This window comes from Triturus cristatus, chromosome 3_1, assembly GCF_964204655.1.
Source record: "Triturus cristatus chromosome 3_1, aTriCri1.1, whole genome shotgun sequence".
In the NCBI taxonomy this organism is placed as follows: Eukaryota; Metazoa; Chordata; class Amphibia; order Caudata; family Salamandridae; genus Triturus; species Triturus cristatus.
In genome coordinates this window covers 1,172,675,505-1,172,693,087 of record NC_140583.1, presented here as the reverse complement: position 1 = coordinate 1,172,693,087, position 17,583 = coordinate 1,172,675,505, and the positions used below count along the sequence as shown (strand labels likewise).

Below are 17,583 nucleotides of genomic sequence, written 5' to 3'. Positions count from 1 at the left end.
GTGATGGGCAACAGATCCCCTGTGAGTGGGGGTGGCAGGGGTGATGGGCAACAGGTCCCCTGTGAGTGGGGGTGTCAGGGGTGATGGGCAACAGGTCCCCAATGGGTGTGGGTGGCAGTAGTGATGGGCAACATAAGCCCTATGGGTGGGGGTGGCAGGGGTGACGGGCAACATAAGCACTATGGGTGTTTATGTGGCAGGGGTGATGGGCAACATTGTCCCTATGGGTGGGAGTGGCAGTAGTGATGGGCAACAGGTCCCCTGTGAGTAGGGGTGGCAGGGGTGATGGGCAACAGGTCCCCTATGGGTGTGGGTAGCAGTAGTGATGGGCAACATAAGCCCTATGGGTGGGGGTGGCAGGGGTGATGGGCAACAGGTCCCCTATGGGTGTGGGTGGCAGGGGTGATGGGCAACATAAGCCCTATGGCTGGGGGTGGCAGGGGTGATGGGCAACAGGTCCCCTGTGAGTGGGGGTGTCAGGGGTGATGGGCAACATAAGCCCTGTGAGTGGGGGTGGCAGGGGCTGTGGGCAACATAGTCCCTATGGGTGTGGGTGGCAGTAGTGATGGTCAACAGGTCCCCTGTGAGTGGGGGTGGCAGGAGTGATGGGCAACAGGTCCCCTGTGAGTGGGGGTGGCAGGGGTGATGGGCAACATAAGCCCTATGAGTGGGGGTGGCAGGGGTGATGGGCAACAGGTCCCCTGTGAGTGGGGGTGGCAGGGGTGATGGGCAACATAAGCCCTGTGAGTGGGGGTGACAGGGGTGATGGGCAACATAGTCCCTATGGGTGGGGGTGGGAGTAGTGATGAGCAACATGTCCCCTGTGAGTGGGGGTGGCAGGGGTGATGGGCAACATAGTCCCTATGGGTGGGGGTGGCAGTAGTGATGGGCAACAGGCCCCCTATGGCTGGGGGTGTTAGTGGTGCTGCCCATGCAACCCCTATGGTGGGCTGTTGTTAGTGGCCAGGATGTGGATCTACTGTGTGTGTGTGCCATTTTGCGGGTACTTGTCGTTTGTTTATGTGGTAGGTGTCTGACTTACCGCCTTCGGCGTCTGTTCCTGATCCTGTCATAGACGTAGAGTACCGGTATGACCTGCGCGATGGGATTCATGATGTGTTCGTGTCGTACACGCTGCTTGTTGCTCCGTCTCGTACCCGCTGCAAGCTGGTCCGTCTCGTAGCCGTGTATTGATTTGTGACGCGAATCGTAGCTGTTTTTTCGGATGCTGTGACGTGCCTACGTGACGACCAGTCCGGCGCGTAGGAAGTACGCATCGTACTTGTCATGCCGGAAACTGCTATGGATACTGCTTCCGGGCGACACGGTTCCTCTTTAGGAGTTACGGCTCGGACGGAGAATGGGTCTTGATTCACAGCCTACGTGTCGGTCGTGTTTTTGGCAGTTATGCGCATTGTACTTACTCTACAGGACGGACCGGCTCCGTGTACGTGTCAGTCGCAGGGTAAGGCTACGGACAGCTGTCCGACCGGCCATCGGAATCGGCCCCAAAGTAGCAATTACATTTTTGGTGATGCTAGGGGATCCCCTTACATGTTATAATGTTGCCCTGTTTATCTTGAAATCGACTAACATGAGGAAAAGCATTCTGTTACTGTGTAAAAAAAAAAATTTGATCTTAATAATATGATATCGCGTTGGCCACATCTGAACCTCAAATAGCATTAAGGGAGGCAAAGGGCAAATCAGCAAGGTTTGGCAAAGTTTCTGAGTATCTTTTAAGCAAGAATAAAAGTCAGATTGTGGCTAATGAGTGGGTACAGTTAGTGGACAACCACCGACCCGTCAGGTTGTATACTTGGGAGTTAACATCATGAGAAAGTGGAGCAGATAGCAGAATCAAATTTGGCCCCAGTGCTGCAGAATACTAAGAGGGACTTTCCTACAGATGGATAATTACATCTCTCAATCGTGGAGCGATGCAATGTAGTCAAGATGCTATTTCTACCCAGAGTACTGTATCTTTTCAGGACCATCCCTTCGGAGTGTGAAAGTTGCTGGTTTCAAGCGGATGTAGGATATGGCCAGCAATTTTTGATGGTCATATGAAAGATCCAGAAGGGCTCTCAAATACTTAATGTTAACTAGGGCAAGCGGGGTGGTGGGCTGTACCTAATTTTAGGTATCACTGGCCAGCCACCCTGCAATGTATGAGGACTTTAATTATAGAAAAGCAGCTCGGTGATCTGCCGGGGGAGAACTTTCCCCCCATGCATGTTTTTTAAGAGTAGTGGAACCTAGCTACTTTAAAAGGTTAGATTTAAAACAGTACACTCTGCATTGGAGATCTGGTCTCGGGTTAAGCAAAAATTGGGGATTGGACAATATAATTACTATACTGTGTTGTGGAGAGCACACATCCTTCCAGCAACTATTGTAGCAAATGGGAACATTGTGGGGTAGGGAAAATTGGATACTTCTTTAATCTTAATCAGTTAAAATCTTTTTGATGAGATTTAATGGTTTTTTGGGCTTGAAATGTGAGATTTTTTAAAAAGTTTCTCCAGTTTATAGTTTTTTTGTTAAAACACCATGGGGAATAGCACAGGGGAGAAGATATCAGTAATAGAGCAGCTCAGCAAATTAGCAGAATGTAGGATCAGTCAGATCTATCTACACTTACTGGAGCTTATGCAGGCCGATTTGGCAAAACATTCATACAACTGGAGTCTGCGGTTGAGCATCAACAAAGCACAATTTTATGAGTCTTTGGAAATAGACCAGTTGGTTTGATCTACAGGGCTACACGCTCAACACTATAAGATGCTCTTTAACTTTCACTATACCCCTGCAATAATAGCTATCTGGGGAAGAAGGGCTAGTACAACTTGCCCATGATGTAGTAGCCATAATGCAGATCTGGCCCATATGTTTAGCAATTGTGCTAAGTTGGAGGGGTTAAAGAGGGAATCATTGGGCTTTTATAGACTGTGTTTGCACATATTGATACACCTTTAACCCCAGCTTATCCAGTTAGGGATAGACGACAGCCAGTTCCAATAGTTTGTAATTGTGGCTATGACAATAGCTCGATCTGCAGACTGGCTCAGACCAGATCCTACTGCTTACAATAAATGGTTGACCAGATTTATCTACATTTTTCATTTGGAGAGCAACTTCTATGTGCGTAAGGGTAGGGCAGTGAATAAAAGGCGGGGCTAGGATCTGGGCACAGTGTTGAAATGTTTAGAAAATGATTCAGAAGAAAGGCAGGGCATGAATTTAGGAGAACGTAAAAGTCTCTTCTGCATATATTTTTAAAATTCTGATTAAGTATGGACTGTATCATGACTGACAAGATCTGCTATCCAAAATGAAATCTACTTGCTTGTGTTTTTCCAGAATTAATTGTTGATATTGCTTGAGTTTGTCTGTAAGTTGAATATCAATATGATGTTTTTTGGTGTCTTATAGGAAATGGACTGGAAGGAGTAATTAATTGTTTACATTTGGTTTGCTTTTTTCTTGTTTTGAGTATTTTCACTCCCTTTTGTATCAATTATGCTTGCAAATTATTACTGGTCCTCCTCTGTGCAAATGGGTGAAAAATTGAAGAATAAAATTATTGATGAGAAAACTGTCCAGTGGAGGGTGCAAGTTATAGTTATCTTAGAGCAGTGTTTCCCAAACTGTGGTCCGCGGACCCCAAGGGGACCGTGACACATTCCCAGGGGGTCCTCAGGCAGCAGTTTTGAAAGCACTGCAAAGGTTCATGTATAATTAGCAATTTTTGAGCAACAATAAAAGTGTCAATGAGATAACTGTGAGATAACTGATTAATGTACCTGCTGGAGAGAGATGCTGGAGAGAGATGAGAGTTTTGTCCAATGGCAGCTTTGGCATATCTAATGTAGTACAGACGGTTAATAGGCCTACTGCAAAGAACCATGCATTTTAAAAAACAGTACTTTATGTGCATAGGTCAGTGCTTTTGTCACAGAGATTCTTTTGTTACTGTGCAGTTCATAAGTGACAATCGTAATCTAGCACAATGACCTATAAACTGTCATCAAAGAGCTGCTTGCAAACTGCATGGTACAAGTCAGTAACTTCTGTTTTTTCCCAGTCTTCAATTATCCTGATGCTGCTAAAAAGGTTTATTTGGGTGAAAATACATTTTTATTGTTAAAGTCAATGCGAACTACTGTGTTATGTTCTGAAACCTGAGTTTGTGCATCTCCAGACCAAGCACTCTACAAATTCCTACCAGTATGAATGCCATATGAATCCTACACCTTATAGTCCCCTTTGCCTTATGTAACATTTTCTATACACTGGTTTACACGAATATTTCATTGTCTCTGTGTGTGTGATGTAAAGTGCTCTGACATACTACAATGGTATGAGAGATGCTATAAAACAAATGAAATACATGTCACAGAGGGGCTATGGAGAGATGAGAGACACTGTTGGAGGGTGATAATAAAGGAATCATTAAAGAACCCCAACAAAGATTGTCATATCCTGGTGCATAGTACGGTCATCATTTACTTTTCTTTGAAAGCAAATACAATTCAATATATAATGATAAATGTTTTGTAGAATGTACCATTATTTCCTACATTTTCTTGGTGGTAGAGCCTCACAAAGCCCCTTTTGTAGTGGTCAGACTCCTTCACTGCACTTGGTATGCACCGTATGGGGCCTGGTCGGAAAACATTTGCATGGGCTGTTTTGGGTTTCCAGTCTGGCCCGGTCAGGAGCAGGAGCCTTGCACTGCGAAATAAAACCAACCATTTAAAAGTTAGTCACGAAGATGCAGCACCAACCTTTCCATAACATTTTTTCATTTTTTGCAAATCCTTTCAATATAAAATACAAATTTGAGTATTTGTTTTGTGTGCACACATGTTAAATTTTTTCGAAACACTGTTTTAATGTGAAATTTAAATCATATAAATTGCTTGGGGGTACCCGGCTTCCAGTGGTGACTCAGTGGGGGTCCACAGGAGTCAAACGTTTGGGAACCACTGTCTTAGAGCATGAGTTATAGTTACCTTAAGGCACGCTTTAGTTTCGTGAAATAACAGTAACTGACGAATTTCTATGGTTTTATGTGTTTAAAATCCGAACCTAGCTATAACGTCCCTGCAACCTATGTTTATTTAGTTAATTTCTAACGTTCTTTTAATTCTTTTTCCTAACTATAGCGTCACTGTAACCTATATGTGTGTGTGTGTGTGTATATATATATATATATATATTACCTACTGGCAGTGCCAGTAGGTAGTTATAGTTAGAACCTTGTTTCTATTCAAAAAGCATTTTTTCTTTCACCAATATCTGTGGCACCAGTTGATGAATGTTCGCAAAATTTTCCAAACTAATGGGGCGCTCCGGTCAACTCTTGTCTTGAAAGTTTCAGGGTGATTCGTCAAGCGAGGCTTTAGGAGACTGTAGACACGGCTAAAGCCCGAACTGCTGAACACAATTACACCAAAAGGTAGCTTTTTGTCCAGAAAACACTGTTTTCTTTAAATGGTGTAAATCTGTTGAGTTGTTTTTGAGAAATGTAAACTTTTACAGATATAGATATTTGAGAATGGTGAGACCTCATTAGCTGAACAGGCCCAATCACGAGCTAGTTTCTGATTGGCTGCCAACACTTAAAACCAGGAAGAGTTGGTAGCCATCGTGTGACTCAGTACAGAGTCGCAAGCATAAAAGGTGTGAAAAATATTAAAAAACAAGAAGAGGGGGCAGGGTAAAAACATGCTGACCCCCTATGCCTGGTCAGGGGTTCCAGGACCACAAAAAGCATTTTTTCTTTTAATTTTCATCCGGAGTTGCGTCCGCAATGTTTTTATATGGTGCGGGCCTGCAGGGGCCCCTGCAGCCCCGGGGACCACCACCTCCACAGGGCTTTGCCGATAATGCACGGGGGCACGAGCCCCACCTGCAGCCCCTGGGACCACTACTTCCAAGGGGCTTAGTAAAAAAGAAAATGTGTGGGGCCTCCCCCGGCTGCCCAGGAGACCGCCACCTCCCCTGGGCTTTTCTTTATTTAAGGCGAGGGGGCTCACAGTCCCCCAAGCCCTGGGGACCACCACCTCCCTGGGGCTACTTGTAATACTAAGTGTGGGGGGCTCAAGCCCCTCCAAATTGCTCCGGGGACCACCAACTCCTCGGAGCACTAATTATTCAAATACAGGGGTCTGTTGCGGACCTCTGGCCCCAGGTACGGCCACCTCCTTCTGTCTTTAATACAGGTGCGAGGGGGGCTTTGCAGCCCCCCTTCCTGGAGTTCTCCAGGGCCCTGGGGACCGCCGACCCCCAGGGCCGGCTCCAGCAATGTCTGGGACATTGCAGTTTGCCATGGCAGGATGGGAGCTCTGCACCTGCCCTGTCATTGCAAACTTCTGCTTTGCTTCATGGATGCAAGAGCAGGAAACCAGCTCTTGCTTCCATGAAGCGAAGCAAAATTGCTTTTGGACAAGGGGAGCCGCATGTTAGCACCTCCCCTTGTCCAAAAGCAATGCCGGCTCCCGCAGGAGGCGGGGAGCCGGCTGGGACCGCTGGGGCATTTGGGCTCCCACCACCGTCCCCAACGTGAGGCCAGGTCCAAGGAAATGGGGTCCATGGGGCCAAAAGTGGCCCAGAGAAGGGGGGCCATGCAGCCTTTCTCCCTCAAAATGAAAAAAAAAGAGACAAAGCCACGGGGGATGGGGTCCCCGGGGCCAAAAATGGCCTCAGGAGGAGGACTGCTCAGCCCCCTCCTTTAAAAAGAATTAAAAAAACAATAAAATAAAACAAGTGGCCATGCCTCAGGAGGGGGGCCGCGTAGCCCCTTCCCGTTTAAAAAAAATAACATATAAAATGCCTCAGACCCTGGGGGATGGGGTCCCCAAGGCCCAAAAAAGAAGTCCCTTTTAATCTTAAGGGTGCTTAGGGGCCAACTAGCCCACCAGGTACCTCCAGTAAGCCCCACTCAGTGGGATTGCTGTGAGGTAGTCTGAGGTCATGACCCTTTTTGCACCACTCTGCAAATGCGCCTCTTGGCACATATCTAGTGGGGCGATGAGGTCCTCTTGTTTCCTGAGGACCTCAGGGATAACGTGGCCTTTATCGGCAAGCAGCAGTGCGCCAGGAGGCACGTTTGCAGAGTGGTGTAAAAAGGGGGCGTGGCCTCGTACCACTCTGAGCAATCCAGCTGTGTGGGGCTTACTAGAGATAACAGGAGGGCTAGTTGAACCCCAGGGGACCCTCAGGAGGCAAGCGGACTTCATCCCCCAACCAAGAGCACGCCAGAAAGTGTGTTTGCAGAGTGGTGGAGAAAGGGATCGTGGCCTGTGTCCACCTCTCAGTAATCCCACTATCTGGGGCCTACTGGAGGTATCCGGTAGCGTGGTTGGCCCACAAGCCAAGGGGACTTCAACCTCATCCAAGAGCGCATCAGGAGGTGCGTTTGTAGAGTGGTGGGCAAAGGGGGCATGCCCTGCTATGAGAACTTAGCAATCCTGCTGTGTGGGACTTACTGGAGGTAACAGGAGGGGTAGTTGCCCCCCAAAGATGTCCTTGGGGGCCGACTATCCCTCCTGTTACCTCCAGAAAGACCCACACAGTGGGATTGCTAAGAGGTCTTCGAAGGCCGTGCCCCCCTTCTCCACCACTCTGCAAATGCGCCTCCTGACACACTACGGGTTGGGATGAAGTCCACATTACTCCTGAGGGACTTTGGGGGCCAAGAAGCCCTCCTGGTACCTCCTGTAAGTACTATGCTGCAGAATTCCTGAGCGCTGGTCCAGCACCCTTTCTCCACCACTCTGCAAATATGACTACTAGTTAAAGAAGCATTTGCAATGTAATAGGTTTTGCAATTGAGAGAGTTAGAGCTATTGGCACTGTAAATGTAAAAGTTTTTTACTAATGTTTTTTGAAGTGGAGTGGATGTACGTTGTGTGTAGTGGAATTATGTGGTATGTTGTACAGTGAAATTATGTTGATAATAAGTATGTGGTAGTTGGTGTATAGGAATTATGTAGAGTAGGATTGTGTGTTATGGAGAGTAATTATGTGGTATGGTAGTCTGTGTTGTGGAGTGGTAACCTCAGGTTTAGTCTTCCTCGTTTCCATAGAAGCTAAACTATGAACTCAATGAGACAAAAAAAGAAGGAATCACTGAGGAGCACTTATGGACCTAGTCAGAGGTATGAGCAGGGCCAGTGGAATTATGCGACTGGTTGGCTGCACCGACTTTCGCACAATTATCCATTTTCCGCATTAGTTACATAATCCATCATCTGCTGCCTAATCTGCAGATTTGCATAAAAAAGCCTTGTTTCTAGCTCAAACGTTACCAAGAATGCAATGACAAGTGTTACAGCATGGTGGAAGGCCCTTTGCAAACCTAGAATGGTCACCTGTTAGTTATTGCTAAATGTGGATGTTAAATTGATACTAAGGGTGTGCAAGCCACTCTTGCTTCTTTCTGCGCCTCTTTCTGCATTTCTGTTGCTTCTATCTGCACCTTTCTTTCTTTTTATGCACCTCTCTTGCCTCTTTCTGCACATCTCTTCTACTTTCTGCACCTCCCTTGCCTCTTTCTGCACCTCTCTTGCCTCTTTCTATACCTCACTTGCTTCTTTATGCACTACCTCTTGCCTATTTCTGCACCTTTCTTCCCTCTTTCTGCACCTCTCTTGCCTCTTTGTGCACCCCTCTTTCCTCTTTCCCCATCCCTCCTGCCTCTTTTTGCACCTCTGTTCCTTCTTTCTGCACTTCTTTTGTTTCTTTCTGCATCTCTATTGCTTCTTTCTGCACCCCTCTTGCCTCTTTCTCCACCCCACTTCCCTCTTTCTGCTCCCTTCGTGCCTCTTTTTGCACCCCTCGTGCCTCTTTCTGCACCCCTTGTGCCTCTTTCTGCTTCTCTCTTTCTGCACTCCTCTTGCCTCTTTCTGCACCTCTGTTCCTTCTTTCTGCACTTCTTTTGTTTCTTTCTGCACCGCTCTTGCCTCTTTCTCCACCCCTCCTCCCCCTGTCTGCATCTTTGTTGCTTCTTTATGCACTTCTCTTTCCTCTTTCTGCAACCCTATTCCCTCTTTCTGCACCTCTGTTGCTTATTTCTGTACTTCTCTTGCTTCTTTCTGCACCTCTCGTGCCACTTTCTGCACCCCTTTTCCCTCTTTCTGCACCCCTCTTGCCTTTTTCTGCACTTCTGTTCTTTATTTCTGCACTTCTTTTGTTTCTTTCTGTACCCCTCTCCCCTCTTTCTGCACCCCTCTTGCCTCTTTCAACACCTCTGTTCCTTCTTTTTCCACTTATTTTGTTTCTTTCTGCACCACTCCTTGTTCTTTCTGCACCCCTCTACCCTCTTTCTATATCCCTTTTATCTCTTTCTGTACCCCTCTTGCCTCTTTCTGCAGCTCTGTTTGTTCTTTCAGCACTTCTTTTGTTTTTGCTGCACCTCTTGCCTCTTTCTGCACCCCGTTGCCTCGTTCTACACCTCAGTTCCTTCTTTCTGCACCCCGTTTCCTCTTTCTGCACCTCAGTTCCTTCTTTCTGCATTCCTTTTGTTTCTTTCTGCACATCTCTTGCTTCTTACTGTACCCCTCGTGCCTTTTTCTGCACCCCTCTTTCCACTCTTTGCACCCCTCTTGCTTCTTTCTGCACCTCTGTTTCTTTTCTGCACTCCTCTTGCTTCTTTATGAACCTCTCTTGCTTCTTTCTGCATCACTCATGCTTCTTTCTGCTTCCCTCTTTCTGCACTTCTCTTGCCTCTTTCTCCACCCTGTTCCCTTTTTATGTACCTCATGCGCTTTTCTTCACCTCTCTTGCCTCTTTCTACACCCCTTGTGCCTCTTTCTGCACCTCTCTTCTCTCTTTCTGCCCTCCTCTTGCCTCTTTCTGCACCTCTGTTCCTTCTTTCTGCACTTATCTTTCCTCTTTCTGCACCCCTCTTCCATCTTTCTGCATCTCTGTTGCTTCTTTCTGCACTTGTCTCTCCTCTTTCTGCACCCCTCTTCCCTCTTTCTGCATCTCTGTTGCTTCTTTCTGCACTTGTCATTCCTCTTTCTGCACCCCTCTTCCCTCTTTCTGCACCTCTGTTGCTTCTTTCTGCACTTGTCTTGCGTCTTTCTGCACCCCTTTTTCTGCACCCCTATTCCCTCTTTCTGCACCCCTCCTGCCTCTTTCTGCACATCTGTTCCTTTTTCTGCTCTTCTTTTGTTTTTTTCTGCACCTTTCTTGCTTCTTTCTGCAACCCTCTTCCTTCTTTCTGTACCCCCACTTCCCTCTTTCTGCACCCCTCTTGCCTCTTTCAGCACCTCTGTTCCTTCTTTTTGCACTTCATTTGTTTCTTTCTGCTCCACTCCTGGTTCTTTCTGCACCCCTTGCCTGTTTCTGCACCCCTCTTCCTTCTTTCTGTATCCATTTAGCCTCTTTCTCCACCCCTCTTACCTTTTTCTGCACCTCTGTGTGTTCTTTCTGCACCCCTTTTGCCTCTTTCTGCTCTCCTTGTCTTTCTGCACCTCTGTTCCTTATTTCTGCACTTCTTTTGTTTCTTTTTGCAGCTCTCTTGCTTCTTTGTGCACCCCCTGACTCTTTCTCCGCCCCTCTTCCCTCTTTCTGCAACCCTTTGCCTCTTTCTGCACCTCAGTTCCTTGTTTCTGCATTTCTTTTGTTTCATTCTGCACATCTCTTGCTTCTTTCTACAACCCTCATGCCTTTTTCTGCACCCCTCTTGCTACTTTTTGCATCCCTCTTGCCTCTTTCTGCACCTCTGTTTCTTCTTTCTGCACTCCTCTTGCTTCTTTCTGCACCCCACTTCCCTCTTTCTGCACCGCTCTTGCCTCTTTTGCACCTCTGTTCCTTCTTTCTGTAGTTCTTTTGTTTCTTTCTGTACCTCTCTTGCTTCTTTCTGCATCCCTCTTGCCACTTCCTCCACCCCTGTCCCTGTTCTTTGCATCTCTGTTGCTTCTTTCTGCACTTCTCTTGCCTCATTCTCCACCCCTCATCCTTCTTTCTGCACCTCTGGTGCTTCTTTCTGCACTTCTCTTGCTTCTTTCTGCACCTCTGTCCCTTCTTTCTGCAACCCTTGTGCCTCTTTCTGTACCCCTCTTCCTTCTTTCTGCACCTCTTACCTCTTTCTTCACCTCTTTTCCTTTATGCAGTTCTTTTGTTTCTTGCTGCAACTCTCTTGCTTCTTTCTGCACCCCTCTAGCCTCTTTCTCCACCCCTCTTCCCCCTTTCTGCATCTCTGTTGCTTCTTTCTGCACCCCTTGGGCCTCTTTCTGCACCTGTTTCTTCTTTCTGTACTCCTCTTGCTTCTTTCTGCATCTCTCTAGCTTCTTTCTTCATCACTCGTGCTTCTTTCTGCACCCCTCTTCTCTCTTTCTGCACTCCTCTTGCTTCTTTCTGCACCTCTCTTGCTTCTTTCTGCATCACTCGCGCTTCTTTCTGCACACTGTAGGAGAGTAGGATCTGCTTCACATGGGTACCCCCACTTTTTGCTGGTGTTTCACTGTTTTTCGACCTTAGTCTGGCTGTGGCCCTGCTAATCAGGACCACAGCCTAGCTGCTTCCTCTCTAAAATGGTTTCCATGTACATTAGGTACATATCTAATTGGATTCTGGAGTGCCTTATAAGCCCCTAGTATATGGTATACTATGTACCTAGGGCATAGGTACCTCAGAGGCCTACCAGGGGCTGAAGCATGTATTAGGCTACCCCTGGGAAGCACTCCAAAATGACACCACTGGTCTGCTAATGCAGCCTGGGTAAGGTGGTGCTTGCACCACTTACAGTGGTATAGGCTATCTATATCACTACCATTGCACACACATATAAAACCTATACGTCACTCCTATGGCAGGCCTTAACAATCCTGAAGGCAGAGGGCTTAGTTTTTATGTGAGAGGGTGCCCCTGCATGAGCAGAGCCCCTCTGCAGCATTCGGAGTACCTCCTCTGATGCTGTTTGTGGTGCAGCCTGACCATATACTCTTAAGTGCATTATAAGCTTGCGGTAAATGCTAACTTTTGGGATGGCTGCACGGATACATGTCGTGTTTGGTGTCAAACGCTTTGGAATACTACCCCCTGCTAGTTCTGGCGGCGGGGGTAGCATTCCACCCTTCTAGAGGGAGAGACATGTTCACACTGGTCTAACCCGGTAGGACTTTCTACAGCCCTGGCATCACTCACCTCACTTGCTTCTTTCTGAACCTCTCTTGCCTCTTTCTGCACCCCTTGTGCCTCTTTCTGCACCCCTCTTCTCTCTTTCTGCACTCCTCTTGTTTCTTTCTGCACCGCTCTTGCCTCTTTCTCCACCCCTCTTCCCCTACTGCAGCCTGGGTAAGGTGGTGCATGCACCCCTTACTAATGTATAGGTTCACTATACCTCACCTATCACTGCACCTACAAACCTATCAGTCACCCCTATGGCAGGCCTTATCAATCCTGAAGGCAGGGTGCTTGGTTATATGTGAGAGGGTGCCCAGGCATGAGCTGAGCCCCTCTGCAGCCTTCAGAATCTCTTCTCTGGGGTTGTCAGTGGTGCAGCCTGATCATATACTCTTAAGTGCATTATATCTTAAACGGTTAATGCTAACTTTGGACTGGCTGACGGAAACATGTCGTATTTGGTGTCACACACCTTGGAATCATACCCCCACATCGGTTCTTGTTGTGAGGATATGATCCCACCCTTCTAGAGGGAGAGACATGGCAGTACTAGTATACCCGGTAGAAATCTAATAGAGCCCTGGTATCACAAAATGGATGCTGCAGCCACAGACACGGGTCTGGCCTCCTGCTGCTGACCGAAGCTCTGGCAGGGGAGGCCTGGACAATAGGTTTCCTGTCACAGGGAGGTGTAGCCACCTCCCAGACAGGCTTATGTGTATTGGGGCTGGGTGGAAGCGCTCTCTGAGTGCTTTGAAGTCCTGCACTGGGGGCACATTTGGTGTCTCTGTGCATAGTCCAGCTCAAACTGGTTCAGGGGCTTCCAGCCCCTGCTCAGGCGCGAAACTGGACAAAGGAAATGTGTAGCCACCCCTCTTTCCAAACCCTCCCATAGGAGCTAGTCCAACCCCTTCCTTAGGTATAAGTAAGGAACTTCTGAAACCAGCACTTTAGATATCCCTGAAGCTGAATCCTGGAACTTCGACACTCTACTCAAGAATAGAGGACTGAAGAAATCTCCCTTGGGGTCAAGGACTGACTCCCCTGCTTGGCAGGCACCAGCGAAGCAATTTGCCAGTCTGCATTTCCGAAACTCCCGCCGCACTTCGAAGTATTTGCAGCTCAGGAAGAGGATTTCTAGACATCTCAGAGGCCTACCCGAGTCCCCAGCAAAGCTGAGACCCGCAGTCCTCGTGAGTAGTGTGGAACCGGAACTCCTGGTCACCGTGCACTTTTGCAAGTGAATTGACTTCTTGACGTCTCCTGAAGTCGTACTTGGGCTGACTTGTAGCCCCCACCTCAAGCACAGAATCCACTGAAGATTGTTGGCCTAGTCACCCCGAGTGACCTGTGGGCCGCCGTTTTGTGTTTCGTCTTGAGGTCCCGTCGCGATCCCTGTTCCGTTGACTGGTGGGTCCCTGAGGGGGTTACTTTGAATTTCCTTGGGCTTCTCTGGTTGCTCCAGACGTGCCCCAACTGCCTACCAAGTGGTGAGTCCCACAGACCTTACTGGTCTACTCCGAAGCATCTTTCTCGTTTCTGCTTGGGTTGCTGTTGCCAAGGCTTGTTGTGTCCAATCCGGGCACCGACGCTGCAGCACTCGACATCCTTTGTGGGACAGCTTGAATCCAGCTCCTGGTCATCCTCGACGCCTCCTGGTCCTCGTGGCTGAAGAGTCCAGCTTCACCTCCTTCATCTGAAATCACCCGACATCGGTGGGCATCTGCCTTTCGCCTTCCTGGTCAGTGGCTAGTGACCCAGACTCTGTCCCCTCTGCTTTCAGGTTCCTCTCATCTTCGATCCAGGCTTGGATCTCTTCGGACACTTCGCATCTTCCAGGCAGCAGCCCTTCTTCGCCAGCTTCCATTGAAATCGATGACGCGACACAACACCATTTGACACCTATGCACCCGGCTTCCCTGGGTGAGATAACACGAGTACTCCAGTGGTCCCGTGGGTGTTGACCCTAGAACTTCCTAAGTCCCAAAGAGTTTGGTCCTGACTCAATTCTGACTGTCCCTAATCTTTAAAAATCTAGCCGCGACTTTCCTGATAGAAGCTAACGGGAGCTCGCGGCTGTGTTCACACACTGCACACGGCCCCCGTGTGTCTCTTGTGTCACTACCTTGGGTGGTTTCTTGGGGTCCCAGCAATTCTACTGGCTCTAGGCCTTGTGTCTAGTTAAGTCGTGGTATTTGTTCTATTTTACTGTAATATTTGATGTGTAACTTTTGTGTTTTGACCTCTAGTCTCATAAAGAGACTAGGCGGGTGTGTTTAGTAATAAATACATATATTTTATATATATACCTGGTGTGGATATCTTTCATTTAGGCACTCAAGAGATTATAGACTGGTAAAACAAGCTGTTTTACATTCCTTCAAGACTTAGCCTGAAGGCTGCTCTCCATAGCTATCACTAGGATACCTTCTGGTGCAGGAAACCAGGGTTCGAGCCTAGAGGTCGCGTCCACATCCTGTGATTCTGGGCAAATCACTTAATCTCCACGTGCCTGAATGTGTAATGTAAATACGGTGCTATGTAAAGCGCTCCAATACCTTCGGGTCGAGTTCTCTTCTTTCTGCACCCCTTTTGACTATTTCTCTGCCCCCTTCCCTCTTTCTGCACCCTGTTGCCTCTTTCTGCACCTCAGTTCCTTCTTTCTGCATTCCTTTTGTTTCTTTCTGCACATCTCTTGCTTCTGTCTGCACCCCTCGTGCCTTTTTCTGCACCCCTCTTCCTACTTTTTGCACCCCTCTTGCTTCTTTCTGCACCTCTGTTTCTTTTTCTGCATTCCTCTTGCTTCTTTCTGCGTCACTCGTGCGTCTTTCTCCACCCCTCTTCCCCCTTTCTGCACCTCTGTTGCTTCTTTCTGCACTTCTCTTGCTTCTTTCTGCACCCCTCGTGGCTTTTTCAGCACCCCTTTCCCCTCTTTCTGCACTCCTCTTGCCTCTTTCTCCACCTCTGTTTGTTTTTCTGCACTTCTTTTGTTTCTTTCTGCACCTTTTTAGATTCTTTTTCCACCCCTCCTCCCTCTTTCTGTACCCCACTTCCCTCTTTTTGCACCCCTCTTGCCTCTTTAGGCACCTCTGTTCCTTCTTTTTGCACGTCATTTGTTTCTTTCTGTACCATTCCTGGTTCTTTCTTCACCTCCTTGCCTGTTTCTTCAGCCCTCTTCCCTCTTTCTGCGCTTCTCTTGCTTCTTTCTGCACCCCTCTTGCCTCTTTCTGCACCTCTGTTCCTTTTTGTGCACTTCTTTTGTGTCTTTCTGCACTCCTGTTGCCTCTTTCTGCAACTCAGTTCTTTCCTTCTGAATTCCTTTTGTTTCTTTCTGCACATCTCTTGCTTCTTTCTGCACCCCTCATGCCTTTTTCTGCACCCCTCTTCCCACTTTTGTGCACCCCTCTTGCCTCTTTCTGCACCTCACTTGCTTCTTTCTGCACCTCTCTTGCCTCTTTCTGCACCCCTTGTGCCTCTTTCTACACCCCTCTTCTCTCTTTCTGCACTACTCTTACCTCTTCCTGCACCTCTGTTTCTTCTTTCTGTGCTTCTTTTGTTTCTTTCTGCACCACTCTTGCCTCTTTTTCCACCCCTCTTCCCCCTTTCTGCATCTCTGTTGCTTCTTTCTGCACTACTCTTTCCTCTTTCTGCACCCTCTTCCCTCTTTCTGCACCTCCGTTGCTTGTTTCTGTACTTCTCTTGCTTCTTTCTACACCCCTCGTGCCTCTTTCTGTACCCCTTTTCCCTCTTTCTGCACCCCTCTTGCCTATTTCTGAACCTCTGTTCCTTTTTCTGCACTTCGTTTGTTTCTTTCTGCACCTTTCTTGCTTTCTGCACCCCTCCTCCCTCTTTCTGTACCCCACTTCCTTCCTTCTTTCTGCACCCCTCTTGCCTCTTTCAGCAACTCTGTTCCTTCTTTTTGCACTTCATTTGTTTCTTTCTGCACCACACCTGGTTCTTTCTGCACCCACTTGCCTGTTTGTGCACCCCTCTTCCCTCTTTCTGTATCCCTTTTGCATCTTTCTGCACCCCTCTTGCCTCTTTCTGAATCTCTGTTCCTTTTTCTGCACTTCTTTTGTTTCTTTCTGCGCCTTTCCTGCTTTCTGCTCCCCTCCTCCCTCTTTCTGTACCCCACTTCCCTCTTTGTGCACCCCTCTTGCCTCTTTCTGCACCTCAGTTTGTTCTTTCTGCACTTCTTTTGTTTTTGCGGCACCTCTCGCTTCTTTCTGCACCCCTTTTGACTATTTCTCTGCCCCTTCCCTATTTCTGCACCCCGTTGCCTCTTTCTGCACCTCAGTTCCTTCTTTCTGCATTCCTTTTGTTTCTTTCTGTACATCTCTTGCTTCTGTCTGCGCCCCTCGTGCCTTTTTCTGCACCCCTCTTTCTACTTTTTGCACCCCTCTTGCTTCTTTCTGCACCTCTGTTTCTTTTTCTGCACTCCTTTTGCTTCTTTCTGCATCACTCGTGCGTCTTTCTGCACTTCTCTTCCCTCTTTCTGCACTTCTCTTGCCACTTTCTCCACCCCTGTTCCTTCTTTTTGCACCTCATTTGCTTCTTTCTGTACCTCTCTTGCCTCTTTCTGCACCCCCTGTGCCTCTTTCTGCACCCCTCTTCTTTTTCTGCACTCCTCTTGCCTCTTTATGCACCTCTGTTCCATTGTCTTCACTTCTTTTGTTTCTTTCTGCACTGTTCTTGCTTCTTTCTCCACCCCTCTTCACCCTTTCTGCACCTCTGTTGCTTCTTTCTGCACTTCTCTTGCTTCTTTCTGCACCCCTCATGGCTTTTTCTGCTCCCCTTTTCCCTCTTTCTGCACTCCTCTTGCCTCTTTCAACACCTCTGTTTGTTTTTCTGCACTTCTTTTGTTTCTTTCTGCACCTTTTTAGATTCTTTTTCCACCCCTCCTCCCTCTTTCTGTACCCCCTTCCCTCTTTTTGCACCCCTCTTGCCTCTTTAGGCACCTCTGTTCCTTCTTTTTGCACGTCATTTGTTTCTTTCTGTACCATTCCTGGTTCTTTCTTCACCTCCTTGCCTGTTTCTTCAGCCCTCTTCCCTCTTTCTGCGCTTCTCTTGCTTCTTTCTGCACCCCTCTTGCCTCTTTCTGCACCTCTGTTCCTTTTTGTGCACTTCTTTTGTGTCTTTCTGCACTCATGTTGCCTCTTTCTGCAACTCAGTTCTTTCCTTCTGAATTCCTTTTGTTTCTTTCTGCACATCTCTTGCTTCTTTCTGCACCCCTCATGCCTTTTTCTGCACCCCTCTTCCCACTTTTGTGCACCCCTCTTGCCTCTTTCTGCACCTCACTTGCTTCTTTCTGCACCTCTCTTGCCTCTTTCTGCACCCCTTGTGCCTCTTTCTACACCCCTCTTCTCTCTTTCTGCACTACTCTTACCTCTTCCTGCACCTCTGTTTCTTCTTTCTGTGCTTCTTTTGTTTCTTTTTGCACCG

The 17,583-nt window shown here is 47.7% G+C and overlaps 2 protein-coding genes across 5 annotated transcripts in view; one reads left to right on the top strand and one right to left on the bottom strand.

Annotated features, from left to right (window-relative positions):
• ROBO3 (roundabout guidance receptor 3) overlaps window positions 1-17,583 on the top strand; it is a 1,168,980-nt gene that overhangs the window by 222,724 nt on the left and 928,673 nt on the right. The window lies entirely within an intron of this gene.
• The window catches only part of LOC146861725 (uncharacterized), a 422,385-nt gene that overhangs the window by 43,774 nt on the left and 361,028 nt on the right, over window positions 1-17,583 (bottom strand). For all 4 annotated transcript variants that reach the window (XM_085646099.1, XM_085646100.1, XM_085646097.1 and 1 more), the window contains one exon: window positions 4,571-4,737. Coding sequence is in view for 2 of the 4 variants with exons in the window: in XM_085646098.1 (XP_085502224.1) it covers window positions 4,571-4,737 (167 nt within the window). In the remaining 2 variants the exon portion in view is untranslated. The remainder of the gene's footprint in view (window positions 1-4,570; window positions 4,738-17,583) is intronic.